At 35.7% G+C, this 23,820-nt stretch overlaps 1 protein-coding gene across 3 annotated transcripts; it reads left to right on the forward strand.

Annotated features, from left to right (window-relative positions):
* Window positions 1–1,696: 1,696 nt before the first annotated feature.
* On the forward strand, window positions 1,697–23,674 carry LOC149068744 (serine/threonine-protein kinase MAK). 3 transcript variants are annotated; one of them, XM_089250562.1, is made up of 13 exons: window positions 1,697–2,020; window positions 3,480–3,652; window positions 7,563–7,774; window positions 9,820–9,874; window positions 11,294–11,415; window positions 12,197–12,409; window positions 14,303–14,474; window positions 14,959–15,126; window positions 15,564–15,695; window positions 15,828–15,919; window positions 19,335–19,477; window positions 20,626–20,782; window positions 23,305–23,674. In XM_089250562.1, exons 3-13 carry the CDS (start codon window positions 7,662–7,664, stop codon window positions 23,315–23,317), a joined length of 1,380 nt encoding a protein of 459 aa, XP_089106688.1. In that variant the 5' UTR covers window positions 1,697–2,020; window positions 3,480–3,652; window positions 7,563–7,661; the 3' UTR covers window positions 23,318–23,674. The 3 variants fall into 3 exon arrangements, with proteins under 3 accessions (XP_089106688.1, XP_089106687.1, XP_089106689.1); XM_089250561.1 differs by lacking the exon at window positions 7,563–7,774 and having other exon boundaries at window positions 1,922–2,020; window positions 23,305–23,441; XM_089250563.1 differs by lacking the exon at window positions 1,697–2,020 and having other exon boundaries at window positions 3,574–3,652; window positions 7,567–7,774; window positions 23,305–23,441.
* Window positions 23,675–23,820: the final 146 nt, after the last annotated feature.

The raw sequence follows: 23,820 nt of genomic DNA on the forward strand, positions 1-23,820 counted from the left end.
GGCCATATCAGCCAATCAAATGATCAAAAACTGTCGGAAAGAAAGTAAAGCTCTAGCAAATTTCGAGAATCATAAGCGTGCTGGTCTGTTCCTTAACAGTTTTGCCATTGCAAGCAATCGGACCTACAACTTGGGGAGGGGGGGGGCACGTTTTAAAACAATCATTCATTCGTCGATTCATCCCTTGCATTTTGGAATGAAGATGGCAGCACTTGAGACAGACACGTGCCTGCACAGCGGTAGGAGTGTAAAACCTTTCCAGTTTTCTAGACTGCATTGGGATTTTAAAAGAAACTTCCCCCCTTTTTAACATTCCAAGGAGGCAGTACCGTCTTAACGGATGGGCCCACCCTGGGGCTTTAAGAGAAGAAAGCCTCAGAAAAATGACTAGTTGAATTTTTCGCGAATTTGCGGGGCAGGGCCTCTGAAAAATCACTTGGCCCGAGGGCCCATGATGCTCTAAAGACGGCCCTGCAAGGAGGCACCAAAATGCACGCTTGCACCTGATGATTTACCATATATGGTCGCGGCCTTCCGATGCCACTGCCTACAGTATATGGTGGTCAATGCCCAGAGAGGCTCAAGAAAAAAATCGCGACGCGCGTGGTGGGACCTATTTCGGCTCACTCGATCACGTTCTTTTTGGTTGGCAAAACGCCCTGTAAACTCGAATTTTGCACTCCCTTCCTAGAGCGGAGTCCCGTGCACCCGTACGAGTCAAACGGCCCAAGAGCGACCCCCTCCCAGGGCTGTCTTAAGAGCATCATAGGCCTCCGGGCCAAATGGTTTTTCCGAGGCTCTACCTAGTAAATTCTAAAAAAATTTCAACTGTATTTCATTTTTGTGAGGCACCTCTTCCCTTGAGGCCCCCGGGCCGTGCCCGGGTGGGCCCATGCGTTAAGACGGCGTTGCCCCCTTCCCCCATTCTCACAAAATTTATCATTAGCGTTCAAGTGTCCTGAGCCTTCAGGCGTTGTGAACTAGGCTCCCCCCCCAACTCTAAGGGCCCCCAAGGGAAGGGCTGAAAAGGCCAACGCTGCCTTGGGGCAGCGGGCCGTAATAATTTTCACCATTTTTTTTGTTTTTTCACGCAATTAATTCATCACAAGGGGAGGGGGGGGGCAGGTCTAGTCTGGAGGCCCGCAAAGGGTTCCCAGCGTAGGGACCCTGCTTCAGGATGTGGCAGGGATGGGGGGGGGGGTCTTGGGTCCGGTGCCACGAGCGCTGGATCGGGAGAGAGAGAGAAGGGCCTCTTACGGCCGTATTCACCAACACAGTTTCAACTGCAATCGCAGGTGGAAGGATTGAAGATCGAAACGGATTGGTTAAATTAAGGATTTTAACCAATCCGTGTCGATCGCTGATCGTTTAACCTGCGATCGCAGTTGAAACTGTGTTGGTGAATACGGCCGTAAATTTACTATTTTTGTGTTAAGAATTACGAAGAGGGGGCGGGCCGAAACTTTTTTCGCTTCTCTCGTTGCGGCCCTGGTTGTGAAGCACTCGCTAGTTGAAAGACGTTGTGAATAGAATTATTATTATTATTATTATTATCATCATTAGCTTTGTGTATAAAAAAAGCCAATTATTTATTTATTTTTTTTTTTCGCTGGCGGTCAAGACAGCGTGAGGGTGACAGTTACGGTAAAATGGCCACGCCAATGGCCAATGTAACGAGCCAAACACTAAACGGTTGCCATGGCAACGAGAAAGGACGATTGATGGCGAGCTTTGGTTCAGTAGTGCCTCCGAAGTAGCTGTTGTTATTGTTGTTATATTGTTATTATTATTTTTATAACAATCGCTATTTTAATTACATGTAACAACTCCTTCGAGGCTGAACATGCGCGGGAATAAATTGAAAGAAATAAATTCGAAATGTTCTTAGAAAGTTCCCACGTTTTTTCGGGAAAATGAAAAGGCTGTACGAGACCACGTTTTGACTCGATGAGTGATTATTATTATGCGCCCTTCTATATATATATACCATGTAATTCATGTTTGACAGCCGAGAGATAATGTGAGTAATAATTCATGTTGATGATAATAATTATTAATATTGTAATTTAGTGTTTATAATTCGCGTCATATTCTCGACTATTTGAAAAGTGTCAACATTAACATGTTGAATATAGTGATTATTTTGCTCAGTGGATGGATAGATGGTTCTCAAAAATTTTTATTGAGAGAAAGTATATGAATTTAGTACCCCAAGTAAATATTTTCAATGGGCACCCCCATTTTTTAATAGATTCATTATGTAAAAAGTGAACTTCATATGAGTCAGAGGCGGATATATATTGTTATACGCAAATTTTGTCCCCTTTCTCCCATTCTAGTCTACTTTATACTTGATCACTCAATCATTCGTCAAGTTTGCCGCCCCGAGCATAGCTCATTAAACCCTCCCAAACCGCACTTCTTCCCAAGCCCCCTGTGAATATGTCTGTCGCTGTCACTCACCTGGTCACTCTTTTAGCTGCTCGTATGCTTGCCTGGTTGCACTGACCTGTTACTGACTTAGTTGATCAGTGTTTCTCAACTGCCTTGCTGGGACCCAGTACCAGGCCATAGCTAGAATGGCGTGGTGGTAAGATGATCTTCTACCACTGTCACCAAGGTTGCTGTCATAGTCCCAGGTTCAAACTTGAGGGACTATATAGATAAGATATTGTTCTCTAACAAGCTTGAGGCGACTGTGGTGGTGCTGCCGGCAAGAGTATGTAGGTGTTGGCGCTCCTAATATCATATATCTGCCAACACATCGTTTTCGTGTGCTTGCTTTTTTCTTCTCTTTCTTTCGCCATTCGAGGGAGAATGCTTTCATTTCTTGCAGAGTCAAGATGTTATTTTCTAACTATGTGTCTGTGTATACTCATTTCTTTTTTATATGTGTAACGTACCAACCGTTTCTTTAAATCAATAAACTTCATATTTAGCAGTTCTCTGGAATTTAAGTAATTATTGTGAGTCATATTTATACTATTTATGCATAAGTCACTATTTCAATCTAAGTATCGGCACACCACTTTCTACACCAGTGACTTCCCATACAATCACCGATAGATAACGCCTTCATTTCCAGCCCATCTCATTAATGGCAATAAATTGCAATGTAGCGATATGACCAGAATTGGTGTTTGGTGAAGTAGTACCAGGCCGTGACAAGAGTCAAACTGGGCCATCAGCGATTTGCCATTGCATTGTTCTCATTTACTTCCTGTTAGTTCTTAATTCCACTTTCAAAAATAAATTTTGAAGCTGTTCGCTTCCAAATATTAAAAGGTAAAGTGAGAGTTACATCTAGTTCACATATTATAGGCCTATTATTTATTATTTGTGCATGATTGATATTTCACTGCATATGTGGTGTGATATGCACCTGAAACATATTTCTGTGCACATGTTAATTTGATGTACCAGTGTACTTTCATTACTATCAGTTAATGTTTATTTTTCCCTTTAAAACTCACTTTTAGACGAGATTATCAATGCTGGCAACCTTGAATCCTGGGGGACATCCATTGGTCAACCCACCTGCAGTGTCAGGTATGAATCGTTATGTTACATTGAGTCAGCTTGGAGATGGTACGTATGGCAGTGTCTTGCTTGGTCAACGCTTGGATACTGGTGAGAAAGTGGCTATCAAAAGGTTAGCGATATTGTTGTCTTAACTGATTCATATATGAACTTATTTACTTATGTGTTTCAATCTGTAAACAATGTGTACAAAGGTTGATCCAAAAGTAATGCCTCCAGTTTAGTGACACGAAAGGCATGTATATACAGGGTGGTAATTATCGACCACCCAATAATTACACACGTGATTCCTTATGGAAAAGTGTTTTCCGTTTTTTGATCTGACCCATAATTAATGAGTTATAACGCTTTACAAATTGATGACATCAGTTAAAAATCTGGCCAAATTCCCCAAACATACACCAAATGTATAACTTGGCGTTTTTTTAAACTACACAATAATATAACCCTATGCAATCGAGAAAGTAAACCAGTTTCTTTTCCATCTTTTGTTGTATTGTGTGCACACTTAAAATTTTTAAGTGGGTGTTAATTGTTATGATTTTATAAGGTTGCAGATGTTTTTGAGTTCATCTGCAACCTTATAATATCCATAAGATTAAAAAAAATTCTGAAATTGTGCTCAAATGTGTTATTTGCCATGTTTAGTAAAATGAACATCGGATTTCAAAATTAACCCTAGTATTTTTTGAAACAAATATTGAATATTTTCTCATATTTCGAAAAATTTTTTCAAACTTTAAAATTCGTAAAATTCTAACCGATGATCGAACATCAAAGTTTGAGATTAATCTCATTAAAAAATGCCATATAAGTATTTCTGCAAAATTTTATAATTTTTGGTGTTGTAGGTTTCTTTCAAATCTTAAACTGATGAGCTCAAAAACTGCAATTTGTGAAAATCGCGTTCAAAGCTTTTTTTATTTTTCACATTTACACTATAATTCATTAATTTTTAGTTTTATTTTGAAAAAAAAAAAAAATTAATGCGATCGACAAGAAGTTTTTTGCATCTGATTTTCACGATTCAAGTATTTTTTAAAGTCATGTTTGAAAATTCAACTTCAGGGGTTATGCCACCCCTTAAATGAATAAATCATCTCCAACAATTTTAAGATGAGATTTTTTTTCCAGTTCCAATTCAGAAATTCTGGAAGATTTACATGTTGCATCACGGCTTTTGATTGAAATTCTGCAATGCAATTAACTGAGTAACGCAACAAATATAATGAATGAAATCAATCACAGTTACATATTGTCATGGTTACAGTTCAAAATTTTCACTGCATCTCATTTATGTTATGAATGTGCGTATGAAACAGTAGGCTTTGCTCAAAACCATATTTGAAGCAACAGACAGTAAGGACATGGTGATAAAAAAATTCCAGAATTTCGAAAATTGAGAACCAGGAGGGAGGGTAATCGTGATTTTTCGGAAAAAAATTAAGAAACGAAATACACATAAAAGAGCAACGGGGCGGCAAAATTCTGAAGTCCATCTCTGTTAAGAGGGGTCCCAGGGCAATTGCCTCCTTTCCTGACATGACAAGCACAATTATTTTCAATTGGTCATTTGTTTTGGTGCAGTTTGATCTAATTGGTTCTTGTGCTACAAAAATCAAAGTCCAATCGAATAAATACGCCCCTGAATAAACTTTCATTTAAAAAAAATGATCAAGTTCTACGCAAATCATGTAGGCTGAAATAAAAATTTCAGAGTAGTCCAAAGCTTGTGAAAACAAAGTAAAAATTTATTAATATTTCATTGTGATAAAAATCAATTGCAGTCAAAAGGAAATGAAAAATCGTCATTGCAACATGCAGAAATCCGTATGAAAATGTGACTCAATGAATAATCAATAGAAAATATCTGAGAAACCACTAATTACTTTGAATACGCCAATTCATAAAATGACTAGTTTTATTGAAAGTTTCTGATCGAAGCATTGTTATTATTTTAGTGTTTTCACAAGTCACCTTCGTCAAGCTACCATTTTTGCAATCTTCTTTGAAGTTTATTACACATGACTGTGTTTCGATGAGATTTTAAAATAACTCAAAAAATATTGTCCTGTTTCGTTGATCAATATGTAATCTGATTAAAACAACAGCATATAAAAATGATCGTGTAGTAAACAGAACTCACTGTATGCACCTTCCCCAAAAAATGTTGACTTGATAGTGAAAGGGAACAAATTACCACATTGTGGCAAAAAGTATTGATTTGGTTAAAAAAAATTTCAAGTAGATCTAATTTGGCTAACACTTTAAAAATCTGGTGATAAATTTGCCAATAGAGTGGATGAAACTAATACGTAATTACACGTAACAACAAGGTTATACTATCACACTGCATTGAGAGTAAAAGCGCCAATCGTGAAAGAAGAAGGCTGAACTTGGCTTCTAATGGGATTGAATATTTCAGTTAATTTTCAAGAAGTGACAACCCGCTACTGGCGGAGAAATGTACTTTCGTTCGGAGTTTGGCATATAACTGACCGTTAGAAAAATGACACGTCACAAAATTTTAAAAGCTTATAACTCACTTAATATTCGTCCGATCGAAAAATGGAAAACACTTTTCTATATTCGTTTTTCACAAGGAATCACGTGTGTAATTATTGGGCGGTCGATAGTTACCACCCTGTATATAACAGGCAGAAATAAATCACCTTCCTCATTTGAGAGAGCACACTTTTAGCTTTGAACCACAATCTTTCTATGTAATTTCAGCTACTGCTCATAAGGCAGTAACCGTGAGTGTGATGCCTGGGTGATAAACCAAGAAAGACACTCAGTTTACTCTTTTTCTGTTTAAAATAATGGGGATGGGGTGGGGCTGACAAGGTTACAGAGCCCTGGGGCGATTCTCATAATTTTTTGTTTTTTTTCCATGTTATAAATTCATCTTAAAGGAGTAAATTTTCATTTCTAGTTGCTGCCCCCAAATGCCCATGTATTTTAGCCATTGATGATCTGCCTTATTGTGGGCACTTTCAGAGGCAGATTTATGGCTTCACTACCTGCTGGCTGTTTAAATTATGTTGCCTGTTAATAGGCTGTTTAAACATTATGGCTGTTTAAGTGTGTAACAGATGTGTTACATACTTAAACAGCCGAATGTAACAGATGTGTAACACATCTGTTACATTCGAGCGAACTTAACTGATCCGCCTATTGGTTGCATTTTTCAAGTTTTATAAACAAAATTTTATGAAACTTTTATAGTGTAATCCCGGCCTCACTTTTAAAAATAGACCACTCTTAATTGCTATCTTCTTACCATTCTCATACAGATAATTTGATCATAACCTCTTTATTTTGATTATTTAACAAATATTTCTCTGGTTTTTTATTTGTCATGCTTCATTATCCGTCAGAGATGCGAGGCAGGTTGTGTCCAGTCCTTCAAAGTTCAATATCATACTTCATGCAATACAGTTGACACTCCACTCATTATAAAGATCTTACACTATAAGCAACTGCTCCATTGCAAATGATGATACAATGAGTCCCAAATGTTTTCCTTTTGATATAACCACCTGACATAATGGCTATTATCGACAGAATTGGTATTCTGCAATATGTATCCAGATGTGATTTGCGTACCAAAATTCAATTTTACTCCAAATTTTGTTGAAAAGCAAAAATACTCCAAAATACTCCAAAATACTAGAGATTTTGGGCTGCTCTCAACCTGCAATTTAGTAGCTACACAAAGAAAATTTTAGGCACCAATGCCAATTTTTTAGTCGCCATGGTGACCTGTCAGTCACCTGGGATTTGTCCAGTCTTGAATTAAGGGGTTGATTTTTTTGTTTTTCTCTTTAGTGCATTTTTTTTTTTTTTTTGCATGTTAATATCTTTCATTTTGCTTTATATTGCACTCAGTATTTATTTTGCTGAAACTTAGTTCTTATTTCAAAGAAAACATTTTATTTTCCTTTTATTGCATGCATTTTCTTCATTTGGGCGCTTAATTTATTTATTTTGCATATTATGTGTGCATGAAATTGTTTCAGGTAGTTTTCTACCACAACTGTCTAGCTTTGCTTTGAAATTGAGTTCTGCAGTTACACGAGTTCATTTGTGACCTGATCACAGTGACAGTACATCCAGCTATGGGTATTATAGATAAGCGCTACCAGATTCTGCATGTAATCGGCGATGGCACGTATGGTAAAGTTCACTTTGCTAGATGTTTTGATTCGGGCGAGAAAGTTGCTATAAAAAGGTAATGTTACAATATAAGTGTATTTAATCCACAAGATTTTTTTTTTAACCCCTGCAGTGCTCAAACTGCAGAAACTTGTATTAAAGGTCGCATGGCATCTGTTCCATGCCACATGTTCCTTTTTGAATTAAATGTTGCCTCTTCGAACTACATGAAGAGGAACCGTGTTATAATGCTTGTTTGAGGGGACATAGTCTACTCCCACATTGGCATATAAAGATGACACAAACTCACCCTAGTATAATGAGTTATACAAAAGTGTATTCATAAGATAATAGGGGACACAAGGGTTCCACATCAATTCTGGTTCAGCTATATATGAAGCCACAACAAAACAGAGTTTCACTTTATATGGCTTGTCAAAAAACCTTACTGATACCAGGTTTTGAATAGATGTATAGCCTAAAATGAGAGTTTCTACAGAATCTTTTCAGCATTTTGCTTACTGAGTGAAGCTCTGTTACATAGTGAGATTTCTTAGAACAGGGGTATTTCACTCATGGCACCTCTGAGTTTTTTGCCATGGCCTGCTGACCATTTTTAGAAAATAGCTTCTCCACATAGAAAAACAATCAAATTACAAAAAAAAAAAAAAACTTCAAAGAGCGCTGGCTATTGAAATCTGTAATGCTGTGTTTAGAACTGAGATACTTTCCAGATTCAGTAGTAATGCTATGCATTAGGTACATTAAAAGAGCCATCGTAATGAGTTCAGCGGACCCAGAGCCAAAACACTTTTATGAGGCCTATAACTTCATGTATTTTAAGATGCAAAATTTGGCATAGAAAAGGTATACACAATTACAGAATTAACAAAATGCTGAAAAGTACCTTAAATGAAAGAAATAGTTTTAGAATTATACTGATAGAAATGTAGAATTGTTGCGAGTAATTTTAGAATTGTTAAAAGTAGTAATTCATAAAAAAATTAAGAATTGGTGAAAAAAATAATTTTTTATAATTAATGATAAAATAGTGTCGGAATTATCAGGACAAATTTCAGAATTTATAAAACAAAAATCAAAATTGTTGAAAGAATTTATTTTGAAATGAATAAAAATTCAAATTTAAAGAAATTTGCCTCAGCCTCTAGGTTCCAGTGCCCATGCTGGCTCGTAGAGGAATGCAACACACACTTACCGATCTGAACTATAATTTGAATCAAATGCTACTTATGTGATACCAAGTTTAACAGGAATGGATTGGGGGAGAGGGTCCCACAGAGTATGTTGATTTTAATTGTTGGGATGAAAGACTGTTTAATCATAATTTTTTGCTGATGGGTTCCCAGACATACATAGCTCAAATTTTTTGCCTGACTAGACTCAAAGCAAAATTGTAGTGAGGGAAAAGTCATAAATTTGGGACCAAAAACAAGCAACACTCAATCACTTGCTTCTTGTTTTGCTTTGTGTTAAGCAATATTATAATTTATGATTAAATTGAATTCCCCCCCCCCTCCATTTGAAATTGTTTAATATGATGATTTTTACAAAAAGTGAACATTTTTTTTGTCTTTTTATATGAAATTATGGTGTGGGCAAGCAAAGGATTTATCCAGGGCCATCTTAACAGCATCATGGGCCCCCGGGCCAAGTGATTTTTCTGAGGCCCTACCAGGCAAATCTGAACAATTTCAACCATTTTTTTGTGAGGCCCCTCTTCTCTTTAGGCCCCCGGGTGGGCCCATGCCTTAAGATGGCTCTGGATTTATCCATACTTACTATGGGGTTATACATATGAAATACAAATGACTGGTGACTGGTAACCCTATCATAGAATATTATGTTTGACAAAAAAATGAATAAAAATGGAAGTGTGCTAGGGTTTTTTATTCATAATGTAAGGATTATTTTCACTCTATTTTCTTTTGATTTGTGATAATTCTAATTTTACACCTATTTTACCAATATTAATTAAATTTCTTCCTTCTTGGTTGATAGATTATGAAAAACATAATTTGTTCATGTGGTTGTAGATATTTGATTCTTTACTATTTGTAGCCTAAATAGATTTTTTAAAAGTTCCCTGGGGTTCTTTTATAGGATGAAGAAAAAGTATTTATCATGGGACGAGTGCATGAACTTGAGAGAGGTTAAGGTGAGAAGAAAAAAATTGTTATTTTAGGAGAACAACTCTATATATAGTCATACCCCATTATAGAGCTTCTTGTTAAAGTGCCTAACTGACTTAGAACTACAGATTTTCAGTGAACAAATTTTTCATATAGGGTTTATAATGTGAAAAAAATCAGTTTTAGCGCTAACTCGTTATAATGTCAACTATTGTTTGGATGTAGCAAAAATTGTAAGATATACTCTGCATATACAGTGATAACGAAGATAATTCGTTCTGCAATTACATTTGTTAGCCGCAACACGATTTCCCATAGGTTTCCATGGAAAATTATTTGATTTCTTCCAGGTAACTGCCCAAAATTTAAAGAAGTTTTTTAAAACACTAAGGAGTGCTATGAAAAAGACAAACTGACCAAAAGCTAAAATTAACAGCTTCAAAATTGGATAAATGAGATACTGGATATCTTTCTATTTTGCACTATGTACACAACCAATAGGCCTACAAGGTTCAGTAGACTAAAGCTGGTGTTCACATAACCCAGTCAAGTTAATAGGTCATGATTCATTTGTGATTTGGATAGCTCATTTCTGTGTCTGATACATGCAGATGGTAAAAATAAGCTCCTAGAATGTTCGGACCGTTCAGTTTGACGAATCTTGCACTGAAAGAATGCCCATGTTCTAAAAACATAGGCTCCTTTTCAATGCATTTCTATTAGCTGAATCTTGCATTTTACATGAAATGGTTTAAAAATTTTCTGAAAGAGAAGTCCAGATACATCTGGAAAATGGTTTCCATATGGACATGAATTAACCCGGCTCAAATGATGTAATTCTGATGATTGGCACAAAAATTTAGCTTACAATGTGGCTATGTTATGTTAGCACGTGCATCTATATCAGTGAAAATGTTCGTTAGCCAAATCTGTATTCATTAGCCAAGGCAGAAAAATGAAAAAAAAATTGTTAGCTCAAAAATTCATAAACCAAGGTATTCGTTAGCTGAGGTATCACTGTATTCATGTAATAAAAAATATTCATAAAAATCATTAAAAGTGATCAGGACTTTTGAGCTGAATTAGATTGCATGTAAATGTTTTTATGTATGGTTTTTGTAATTCTATTTCGCACTCTGCTGTGTCTCCAAATTTAGAGTTCACGAGTTCTATCACCACTGTATGACATCAGTGATCATTATTAATTTTAGCGTAGTCTCTCAATGAAAATTTTGTCACTCATGTTTGTACTATTTTATAACAAGTGATAACTATGTTGTATCTGAAGGGTTTTTAAAGAAATGTGAATTTTCAAAAGCACAAAAACGTTTTTATCCTACTATTTTGGGTGTGAAAAATTTAGAAGTTTTTGATGCTTTTTTATGATTTTAAATAGACCTAAATCAATTTTGCTCACTTTTGCCAATTTTTCTTTCCCATTCCAGTCTCTGCAGAAGTTGAGTCATGCAAATTTAGTCAAGCTGAAAGAAGTTATCAGAGAAGATAACACCCTATATTTTGTGTTTGAGTACATGAAAGAGAACCTTTACCAGCTAATAAAAGACAGGTAATTACTGATAAACTTATTGGGTTTTCAAACTAAGTATTGAATTTGTTTGTGTGTGAATAACCCACTCTATTACGACTAGTTATTTTATCTAAGACTGTTGCTATAACTTGTGAAATCACTGAATAAATCTTGTTTTATGATATGTCTGACCGAACAAAGATCGGTGTTACATTTTTCTGGAAGTTCACTTTTAGTCAAATAGGATTTTCGCTAAAAAAATAGCTGTCTTTAGGAGCAGAATAAATATCAGTGTTCAGTGTGTGTGTGTGTGTGCTGTTTTTACCCTTTTAATTCGTTCTCCGTACTTAGTTTACTGCCACCTAACAATTGATACCATTTTTGAAATTAATGGAGCTTCAATAGGACAGTCTGATTTTACTGAAGGTGCACAAAAACATCAATCAAAGACTATTTCTGTGGCAAATTATCAGCAAAACAACTTAAGCCTAATGCAGGGACAAAGATCTATGAAAAATTTTCCTGATCCGTCTTCAGTATTCCGAGAATTTTAAAATCCTTTCACCCAGAGTGAATTTAACATATATCTTTGTGTTAGGAGAAAACGCAGGGGAGACACGCACAATATTGTCCCTATGGTTCCACCATCACTGCTTAAGTTAAGTGAAATGAAAGATTATGGTTGAATTAGATATGATCAGATTTTTGTGTTGGTAGTTTTTGGTTTATTCCCCACTTCAATTATACAACACTAATAATCAAGATTATTTGCTAATCTTTTGAATTTCTTTTTTTCTCTAAAAATGCTTTTTCTTTTCAGGTTGGAACCTTTCTCAGAAGAGATAATCAAGAACATTTTATACCAAATATTACAAGGTTTGGCATTCATGCACAAACATGGCTTCTTCCATCGAGATATAAAGCCTGAGAATTTGCTTTGCATGGGTCCAGATTTGATCAAGATAGCTGACTTTGGTCTTGCTCGCGAAATAAGGTCTCGACCTCCATATACCGATTATGTCTCTACCAGATGGTAAGTTGAATCAATTTTCTATTAAACTTACTATCTTCTATTTGTTAGAAATCACAAAGTGAATTTACTAAGCCTTGTGAAAACATGACTTGGGAAACATTATGGTTTTACCAAAAATCTTGCATGAGGTAACATTTAAAAATACAAAAACTATTATAAGAGTTTAATTGTTTTGTAAGATATATGACCAATATATCTGCTACAGTTAAAGGAAAAACCTTTGAGTCATGGCATATATACCCAATAGAGATACTCTGCATTTGTAGTGTTGTAGTGGCAAATGACATAAAAAAATTAAAGCATCTTATGCCTTGAGTTGTACCAACATACAGTCAGACTTCAGTATAATGTCTATGGCACCCACTACTTATAAATATCAATTTTTAAATGTCCTTGCCAGCATGATTGACAAACTGGGCTTACTCGTTATTCAGTCACTCCACTTATGATGTTATTTTTATTTGTTCTCTGGGAGGGACGCTATTACAGAAGTCTTCCTGTACTAATGTGATATAACATAATTTTCTTTTTTTATATATCGAAAATAAGCCTTTCAATATAAATATCGTGAATTCTATTGTATGCAGTTTCTACAAACAGTCGCACTCAACTACAGAACTACAGGAGATATTCTCAATATTACAGAAATTATTTTTTTCCCAAAAAAATATTATCCTTTTGTTTCTTGCTATACTTTACTTATTTTCATGGGTTTTTTTTAATGCATTAATTGTTACCGTAACAATAAATTCATATATGCATGTGGGAGAGTTCGATAGAAGACAAACTGAGACTTGAAAAGGGTTGGTGTTCAAATTTAGCCTTTCAATGGCCTCGTGTATGTGAGAGATAAGTGCTGTCCTGTCCTTTATGCATCTCCTACATACATGTACTAGTTGGAAGGTTGGAGGAATACAATGACAAGCTTGACATCAGAGAATTATGATAAGGCAAATATCAAGTATCTAATGCTTCGAAAAATCTGAAGGTATAAGAAATATGTGAAATCCATCCTCTGAAAGGGTCTCGTGGTTGGTCCTCATGTTTGGTTTGGGCAGTTTTGGATCCACTCCCCATGCTACTCTATGCCAAAAATTGTTTCGTGGTCAAAATCACCCTTGTTACAAAGAAAATGTTTTGTTGTAGGTGCTCTAATATGAAGAAAAAACAGGGGTTCTTTTTTTTTCAAACTGAGCAAAACTCTGACGTTTCGTCATGGGCAATTTACTAATTTACTACCAAGTGAGTTGTGCCAGAATTGTGTCTAAAATGGTTGTGTACCTAACAGTCGAAGTGCATGTATAGAGTTGTTGGATATTCAGTGCTGCCATCTATATTTTAGAAGTGAAGTAGAAGGGGGCTAGGGTTGCTAGATGTCTCTATATACAACCCACAAGAGCATATACAGGGTAGGATTGCATTGAATTGTCATGAATTATTAAGGAACTTGGTGACCTCACAAAGTTGCTTGGGCAAGTGGGAAAGGGGGGGGGGGGTTAATATGGCCTAAGCCCCTAGGTTCCAGGGCCTACAAGGTGATGTATTTAAATAAACATTCGCGATTGAAATTAAAAAACAATTTTTTGAGTGTTTTTTTTTTGTTGGACTATGATTATGTTGTCTGGGGGAGGTACTCTTCGCCCCCTCCCATATCAAAGCTAAACATTCATCACTACTGAGAGGCTTCATGCGGATGTTGGCATGTCTGATCCTACAATTATGTTTGCTCAATTTAAAAAAAAAATATTCAGAACTGTTATGTGATTATTAAAGTTGAGCATTATGAATTGATTTGCTTTTATTATAAAATAGAAAAATACATATTTTTGTTATTAAAGCAACCATTGACTCTGATTTCTTATACGAATCTCTATTTTTTTAATTTCTTTTCAGGTACAGAGCTCCTGAAGTACTCCTGAGATCTACAAATTATAGTTCTCCCATCGATCTTTGGGCAGTAGGTTGTATCATGGCTGAACTTTACACGTTGAAACCTCTGTTTCCTGGACGGAGTGAAATCGATCAGATTTTTCGGATTTGTTCGATTCTTGGAACACCTGATAAGGTACACATTAGTGAAATTAGTTGAAATGGCTGTTTTTTCTCTTTCAGCCATAACTTTTTTCAGATGGAATTTTGCTGCTTTATTTTATTTTCCCTGTGAAAGACTTTCTTGTCAGCCATGCTTTTCTGTCGAACCAGTTGTAGTGTATCCTGTATTTAGTGTTGAATGATGCGAACGTAACAGAGCAGATAAATGGTTTTAAATATTTGTTACAGCAGGGATCTTCATGTCCTGCGGGTCACCAAAACTCTCTGCTAACATTTTTGTAGTATAACTTAGTGGCCTACAGACCTTATTAAAATATCTCAAATGGTTCGCATTATCAGCGATTGAAGGTGCCCATGTTACAGCATTTTTTTTTGTCAAATTTTAAGATGATGATAATGGCCTTGACATGTTGGAAAAAATAATTGAATGACATGCTGTGTTTCTTCACTAGTTGAATTATATTCCCTATAATTATCTATGCATGTTTTATTTACAGAGAGACTGGCCCGAGAGCTATCAACTGGCAACATCCATGAACTTCAGGTTTCCACAATTCTCAGGAGTACGCTTGGAAAGTATAGTCCCAAATTCTAGTCATGACGGAATCGTCCTGCTCACAGATTTCCTTCGGTGGAATCCAGAAAAGCGACCAAATGCAGTTCTTGTAAGTGATTTTTATTTTACTGGATCATAATACAGTTCCTCTGTTTTGTGGACACACTGGTGGGACGAAAAAAATTTGTCCATAAAAGAGGGGTGACCGTTGATGAGGGGTTTGAAATGCATCATTTTATTGTATAAGGGGAAATTACTATTTGGCCATAAAAGAGGGTGGGACTGCATCTGACAGGTGTCTGTTAAAATTGGTTTTACTGTGTTAGAATTATTTTTGTTTGGAATTATTCAGAATTCTGATCTGCGAGAGTTAGATTTATTGCATGCAAGAAAATGTTATGATATAAAAAAAAGTTTCTCAATCAATGGAGTAGGTTTTATTTATTTTATTACGCAACTAAAGCAATGAACTTTGTGTATTTCACATGTTGAAATTTGCATATATAAAATATTTTGCGTTTTAAAACCATTTGTTTTTTGTTTCAGGCATCTCGCTATCCCTATTTCAAGACTGGTGTCCGATATTCTGGACGAGAAAGTAGACACGTTTCTGCATATCAGTCGAGACAGATACAAAACTATCAAGAGATAGTTAAGCCTCATCAAACTATCATTGAGGTGAGATCAGTGAGAAGTTATGTTCAACATAAGAGTAAATTTGTACATTCAAGTGACATGTTGAACCACATTGCAATTATATTTGACTTAGTAACAATACTTGAGAATTCAGTATGCGTTTGCTTGATGTAGGATGAGGCAGAGCCTACAAGAAAACGATGGGGACCTCAGGTTTCCCTGGAACAAAATGGTGAGAGTGAAAATGAACGACATTCAACGAAAAGGTATGCTTTTTAATAAAATTGTTGCTTGATCAATCGAATAGAATTTTTTTAACAAAAATTTTAACATGAAATATAAAAATCATGTTCTATATATATCAACTCCACAAATAATTATACAATAGAGCAAGGATACACAACCTCCAACCCATAGTCCGAATGCAGCCTGCCAAGGGGCTCCACCTGGCTCGCGAAAGATGTTAGAGTAGAAATGTTTCAATACACGAAACACGATAAATATATTTTCTACAGTTGACCGTATTTACTACAAAAAAATTATAGGGAATCACCTTATCGCCAAAAAGTTTTCAAAGACAAGCAAATCTGGCATTTACTGCTGAAAATCACCAATCAACTGGAAATGGGGCTCTAATGAAAGTTTTCAGTGAATTAAAATACAATTCAAGGAAAAAACATTAATTTGATATTCATGTGCGATAGCAGGATTAATATTTACACGACTATAATGACTCATGATATTTAGTCATAATTATCACCAAATTTCATAAATTGATTACTGTCAATTATTATGGTATAATTTATAAGCTATGAAAATAAATCTTAAATAATCAGGATTTCAGTAAATGAAACTATATAATGGCTTTGTTGAAAATGTGGCCAAAACAAGAGACATTTTTATGAAAAAAAAGTCAGGACAGCTAAAATTGCGGAAATGTTCCATAAAATGCGGGTCATATGGGTCATCCCGTGTATACAAGTTTCTAGCCCACAAGTGATAGCAATATTGCATAATGGGCCCGCAGACTGAAAAGATTGTGCTTCCCTGCAATAGAGTCTCGATAACCTGAGGGGAATCAGTAAAAGCAACATTTCTTCAGATTTTCTGACAATAAAACTAACTGTAGAGCTAGTTTTTGAAGAAATGAGTAACGTTTTGCACTTGAACATTCTCCAAATTAATTTGCACATGGTGAAACCAGCACAATCAATGTCTGAGTCTAGCTTTAGAATGTCAAATATGCACTAAAGGTGGTTTGGAGGTTGGATTCTCTTAAGAATAAATAACCTCAATCTTTTTTTCCAAATGAGGTTTTTTGCAAATAAAATAAGGTTTTTTACAGAGAAAAGTGAAAAAAAAAGGAAGCAGAATAGGATTTTAAAGTACAGAAAACAGCTCTGTCTTCCAAGCAAAGAAAGATATCAGTTACGTAAAGGTAAATTTATAGATAAAAATTAAAATAAGATTAAAAAGAAATTTGTAACGTTTCCATGTTTGAAAATTGGTTGAAAATTTGTTATATCTATACTTTGCTGAAATCAGTGTTTGTTTTAAGCAATCAAAATAACATGGATAAGCAATACAAAATTCATGGGACACAGAAAAACTTTATAAGTAAAAATTTGCAGTATCCGTGTTCGTTATGAGTCCAACTTGTACCTCTCACAAATGTGAAAATTTTATTCTCATTGGAATGATTTTTTTTTAATTTTACAATTCTGATGGCATAGTCAACGTGTTTAAAAAAATCAGCCATGTGTTTGCTTGAAAACTTGAAGTTCTGAATAAAAATTGCTAATGAGCTCAACAACAAAGGGCTTCTGATTTTCTTGATTCATTATCATTTTACATTTCCACATTCATCAGTGAGCTATAAACGATATTGTTGAGTAAGTCAATATGTTATTGAAAATTCACTCTGAATCTGTTTAATTTGCAAGCTCATTTTCAGATTTTATGTCATTAGAATAATCTTTGGAAGGAATTTCATGGGTTTGTAATGTTTTAAGCAACTTTTTCAAAATCGTGTTATAGCGGGGACGTACAAAGTGAGATCGCATAAAGCAAGGGTACCCGTACAGCCATTCTGGTACCCAAACTCAAAGACATATAGCATGAATTGTGTTATGTGTGATTTTTTTATTTTTTATCATGACTTATTTGGACACCACCAACTTTTTTTTCTGGTGTGTACTTCCCAAGATGTGTTTAAAGTGTGGTTAATTTTTGTGATGTGGATGTTATGATGCTAACTTGTAGAGTCTGTGGCTGGTTATGTTATCCAAATTAGTGGAAAACATTCATATGGCAAATTACATACATTAAAAAAATAATGAGAAAGGGTATGGGGGGGGGGGGGGTTCTTTTAGAAATTTCATTGCCTCAAATTCTCCAAAATCTTGAACTTTTGAGACTCTGCACTGTAATTGTTTTTTCAAATCTGTCTACATAATTGATTACTATTAAATGATTGCTTTTCTTTTGTGTATTTTTTTAATAGTAATCAGATTTCCAGGGATAAATGAAATCCATGTCTTCTAGTTTTCACATCTTCACTCTGCAGACTTTTATTTTGTCAGTAAAATATTGTCAGAAATCCATGAAATATCAAAATTAAGTACGAATATAGACATCTGTTTTTGATTTCCTTAAAAATTGGCTGGTTTACCTTGAAAGTAGGATAAAAAAAAGAATTCTGTAGAGTTGCCAACCAATTCCCTCAGCAGTTGCCAACCAGTGGTCCGTGGAAAAATTTAGATATTATTTGCCATTCATTACTTACATTATACTCTGATTCATCCTCACGCAACCAACATAAAATAGACATAAAAATTAAACAAATACATTTCATGTTAATGAAAGAAATCTTTCATCATTATATGATCAATGTTTATACTTAAAAAAAAAATCATGTTACAGAACTGCAGTATTGAAAGCTGGAAATTAAGTGGTCAGTAGGTTTCATATACAGTAGAACCTTGATTATCCAAACACATCGGGACTGAAGGGTGTTCAGAAAAGTGAAAAGTTCGGAAAATCGATTTTGAAACTAATTTGATAACACAAAAGAATAAATCGAAACTTAGTTACAAATGATACCCTGGCAAAACCATGATAAGAACTGTTTTGTTGTCAAGAAGATGCACTCCCCCTCTCATTAAAGCACACTCATAGGATTAAGATGAATTCGTCAGATGAAAAAAAAAAGATGGCAGCTAAATCTGCTCCTATTCATGTGTTTGTTTGCTTGTCAATCATTTATAACTACAGAAGCTGAACCCATATCCGCCACTACTTACATCTATAGCTCACAGGTACGGTATGTACAATTATTTGGAAGTGGATTATTGTACAATAGAATGAAGCTATCGAGTTGAAGATAAGAGGATTCAAGTTTCAAGAGAATACCAACTGTTGAGCATCATTGGCTGTAGAAAACTGAAAATGAGTAAACTTGAAAAAGTGTTTGGTTGACAGAGTTGTTTGAAAAATTGATGTTCGGATAAGCGAGGTTCTACTGTAATTGATTGCTCAGTCAGTGTAATTTTTTCCCCCTTGAAAATTTTCATTTATGGAACATTTAAAAAAAATTGTACATTTTAATGTCAATAAAGTATGCTGTGTTTATTTTTTAATTGTTTAAATATTGGTGTTGAAATTTTACAAATTACCTTATAGGAAAGATCGGCAACCTTCTCATGAAATTGGAATTGCTCGGTTATCAGCCAACCAGCAGTATATAATGAAACCACCTCGATACGTGAGTGGGCAAAACATGCGTAATGTGATACACAATGATCCCTCGAGATTAAAGCATAATGGTGAGTACTTTTCCCATAGAGAAATGAATGTAAGAATTACAGTATGAAAATCATGTATAATGCTACCCTCTATAACAGAAATTGCTAGAAATACATAAATTTTGTAAATAAAAAATTCAAATTTTTGCAAAAAATATTTCCAAATAAGAAATTTTGCATTATCCTGCTAAAACATTTCTCGAATAAAAAATTCTGCATTCACCACAAAAAATATTTTTCAAATCAAGAATTTTGCATTCATTCGTAAAAACGAACCAAAGTAATGATACTATTTTTTTTATAGTTTAATTATGAGGCCATTTTTTAAAATAATGTACTTAGTTGAAAGATCTAGAAATCGAGTGCTCAGCAAAATTACGATATTATATTTTTGCCTCAAAAAGTGTAAATTATCAAGATTTTGCAGAAAAGTGGTAAAAATCTAATTTTCACATTTATTCATCAAAAATGCAAAATTACACATCGCTAATTGCCTCTATAATGATATTACTTTCTGCTCCCAATGCAGTTTTCATAATGTGAATGTTTTCCCATGTATTATGATGCCAACTTTATCATTACATAGGAGTTTCACTGTTATTATAAATGTTAGTAAAAATTACTCGAGATGCGAGGATCCGGGTTCGAACCCCACAGTGGTGGTCGGCTGAAGTTGGTTTTCTGTGGTTCCCAACTTCAAGGCACGAATGCGAGCCGATCTCCCCGTTAAAAAGTCTCGCCACAGAGAGCAACAGGCCTACAACGTTACAAATATTCAATCATTACACTTCACTCACAATTTGAAGTATAGACGGCAGCACTGAAATATCATACACAACACTAGCTACACACTCAGACTGTTAGGTGTACACACTCACTTTGTTCCAGACTCTGCCACGAAGCTGGGCTGGAAGAGATCTCGGCAACGGGATAAGTCCGGTGGCAGAGACCCTGGCATTCATTCATTGTTATTATAAATGAACCAATTTTATGTAAGGAAACAAAAAACACTGTTAAAGGTGGAATTTTCACTTGTAACTGGAATTCATTTCAGAAGGAAAGCCTTGAATTTTATATGCGCTGATGCATCTTTTTCGTTTTCTCTCCTACATATGTAAATGTATTTTGTATTGATTGATGCCTTTAATTTGTACGTGTGTGTGTTTCAGGTGGTCATTTCCTGAATAATTCTTACGTGCCATCTACTTACGACAGGAGAAGTTCTCAACCTGTCATTGACCACGCAGCTATTCAGAAGTCTGCAAAGACATATGGAAGAACAAACCCAGTTTTCTCAATACCTGGGAACACGGACTGGACAGCCAAGTTAGTAGCAAAAATTATGAACTAATTTCAGCATCTTCTCTGTGATGCCAGATTATCGCTCCCATAAGGCTCAGCTCAGGATGATTCTTATTTTTTCTCACTGTAAATTCTCTGTGCAGGGGGCACGTGGAAACTTGATGGGGGGGGGGGGCAATCAAAGATCCCAGCCTAGGGACCGTGCTGCACAATGTGGGGGTCATGTGCCAGATGCAGAGAAAATTTCATTATAATTAATGAAAGAAGTAATCTTATTGAACTAAAATGTTGGATAAGAGTTAATATTTAATGATGCACACAGCATATGATCAGCAAACATTTGCGTGCTAGAGTATTGCAACGTCCCTTATGGGAGTTGCTTGCCCGGTTCGAAATATCCAGTAATAAAGCGGCAAACGACAAGTGGAAAATGATTGCAAATAAACTTTCGCATGAAATATTATTTATTCAATTAATTATAGGGTTAGTCAATTTTAACAATAGATTAGTATAACGTGGAGCCCTCTATTTGACGTTAACAGTAAAGATACTGGCTCACCAATTGATGATCATCAACAGTCAACTTGTATAGTGATCGGACATCCGATGTTGTTAGCCTTTCCCCGTAAATATCAGAGAAGTTTTCTCGGTTGAGAGCCGGAACACCTTGATCAGTTCCAGGGGGCCTCTCGGTTGAGGGCCGGACCACCTTGCTCAGCTCCGGGGGGGCCTCTCGGTTGAGGGCCGGACCACCTTGATCAGCTTCAGGGGGCCTCTCGGTTGAGGGCCGGACCACCTTGATCAGCTCCGGAGGGCCTCTCGGTTGAGGGCCGGACCACCTCGATCAGCAATGAAGAACTTTGACAGTGAAGATTATTTAATATTTTTGATTCCGGACCTGCCGGAAAACGGATTCAAACAATGTAAATTATTGCATTTTAACAAATCAGCTTAAGGCCAATGGATACGGTAGCAAGACGGTGAACCATCCTACTAGAGGGCTTCAGTTGAATAGAACAAGATTAGATGAACGCGGAATCAGAGCTGTTACAACGTACGGCCGGTATTTAAGGAAAAACTTCCGACCGCACGTGTCTAAGTAAGCCAATCGGCTTCAAGGTTGCCTCATTTGCATGTGATCGCAGGCGGACATCACGATCGGCCTTGATCGCCGCCATACGATCACCGCTGCCGATGAGTAGTACGAGTACATTTATTTATAACAACAGATCACGTGACGGCGACTACGGACTTTTACGCCGGGGGATCATCGGCACGTTACAGTATTTAATGCTTATGAATATTATAACACAATGTACAGTTGACCCTCAATTTTACAAATTGACATATTTTTCAAACAAGTCCTATAATTCCCAGCAGTTTCTTTGAATTCCAAGCCATTTCTGTGAATGTCTTTCCCATTTTGAAAATTTCGATTTTACGAACAAGTCTGTACAAGTTGGTAAAATTGTCATTCACTACAGGCCCAAAGTCGGAAAAAGGCCCAAAGAAGCTTAATAAAAGAATATTATTTCCCAGTGAGGGCTATTCAAATATGTACTACTTGGGGGTTGCCTCATGAGAATACACCTAGTTTGTCTGACGCTATGCTGAGACAAGCTCCACTGTGCATGCTTAAGTAAGTTATTCTGTATACATGTTCGCAGGTTGCGACCCATGCCGAGACTAAGATTGAGGAAAGAGTGCAATTATTTGAGAAGGTATAGGTGATTTATTAACTTTTTTTGGGCAACAATCTTGCTTTGCATAAACTGCAGTCTTCAGTGAAAAAAAAGGAAAGAGAGAAGCAAATATATAATGACTTTTTTTATTGACAATGCCCTCTTAAGCCCGACTTTTATTGCTTGCTTCACATGAGATCAGCACATAAGGGGTCATTTAAGTATTACGTCAGCATGGGGGGGGGGGGTTTCGGATTTGCTGACTTTTGATGGGAAAGGGGGTTTGAAGGTTGCTTACGTCATCAACCACCCCTTTTTGAAGATATGAAATATTCTAAGCAGCTGACGAAATTTTGCTGGGGGGGGGGGGGGGTCACTGTTTTGCTGACTTTTGCTGACAGGGAAGGGGGGCAAAAATGGCAAAAAATTTGCTTGCGTAATACTTGAACGGCCGCTAAGGGATTAAGAGGACCTCTAGACCAGGGCAATTGTTTGCTCCGTTAGGGAATGTTCATATTTTGGGATAAAATTATTGAGGCTCTGGGCAAGTGAGAGAGATGCAAAAATCAGGGCCAGCTTCATAACTACCTAACAGTGTGGAAGTTATACGTGTATTATACAGTAGACTTACTTCAGGCTGTTATGCGGTCATGTGACAGTAGTGATGGATTCTCATTGCGAAGATCCAGATTAAAGCCATGCTTGTGGTATAGTGGTTGAAGGAAAAAAAAATTGGGACCATGTAAATAAGACTTTTTAAATCCACTGAAAAAGTGATGAAGACCATTATTTCCCTTATTAATTATGAACTTTACAATTCCTATATTACCACGATCTTCTCACACTTTTTTTCCATTTTTATAGGTACTTAAAGTGACAATTTTTCGCACCGTGTTATTTTATGCAGATCTGGAACTTTTAATTTGACTTTGTAAATATGAACAGATATAATATACATATTTATTTTTTTCCCGATTTGTGAAATAATATATATATATGTGTATAGGAATTGTGTGTTATTAATTTTTTTCGACTTGAACTGTTTTTATTGCACTCGAAAAACAATCGTTTAAGAGATTTTTTTATTCAGATTATTTGATGCTTTAAAATTATTTTATTTCATTGGGAATGACAATATCAAATCAATGACAAATCAATATCATTGAATATTTATATTATTTGGAACTTGTTTTCTCGTATGACCAGTGATTAAAATGTGATTGCATTTATAGTTGATCACTGATTTTTTTTTTTGGTTTGTTTATTTAAATCACAGTTAGGTATTGAAATCTACTTGTGCTTTTGTGTTTTTTGTATTTTATTTGGATGTTTTTGGCTTGTTGTTATCATATAATCACAGAGTGAAAAGTATAATCTTGC

Source organism: Pholcus phalangioides, unplaced genomic scaffold (genome assembly GCF_987345545.1).
Source record: "Pholcus phalangioides strain wild (caught in Gottingen) unplaced genomic scaffold, Ppha-v1.0 ptg000024l_1, whole genome shotgun sequence".
Classification (NCBI taxonomy): domain Eukaryota; kingdom Metazoa; phylum Arthropoda; class Arachnida; order Araneae; family Pholcidae; genus Pholcus; species Pholcus phalangioides.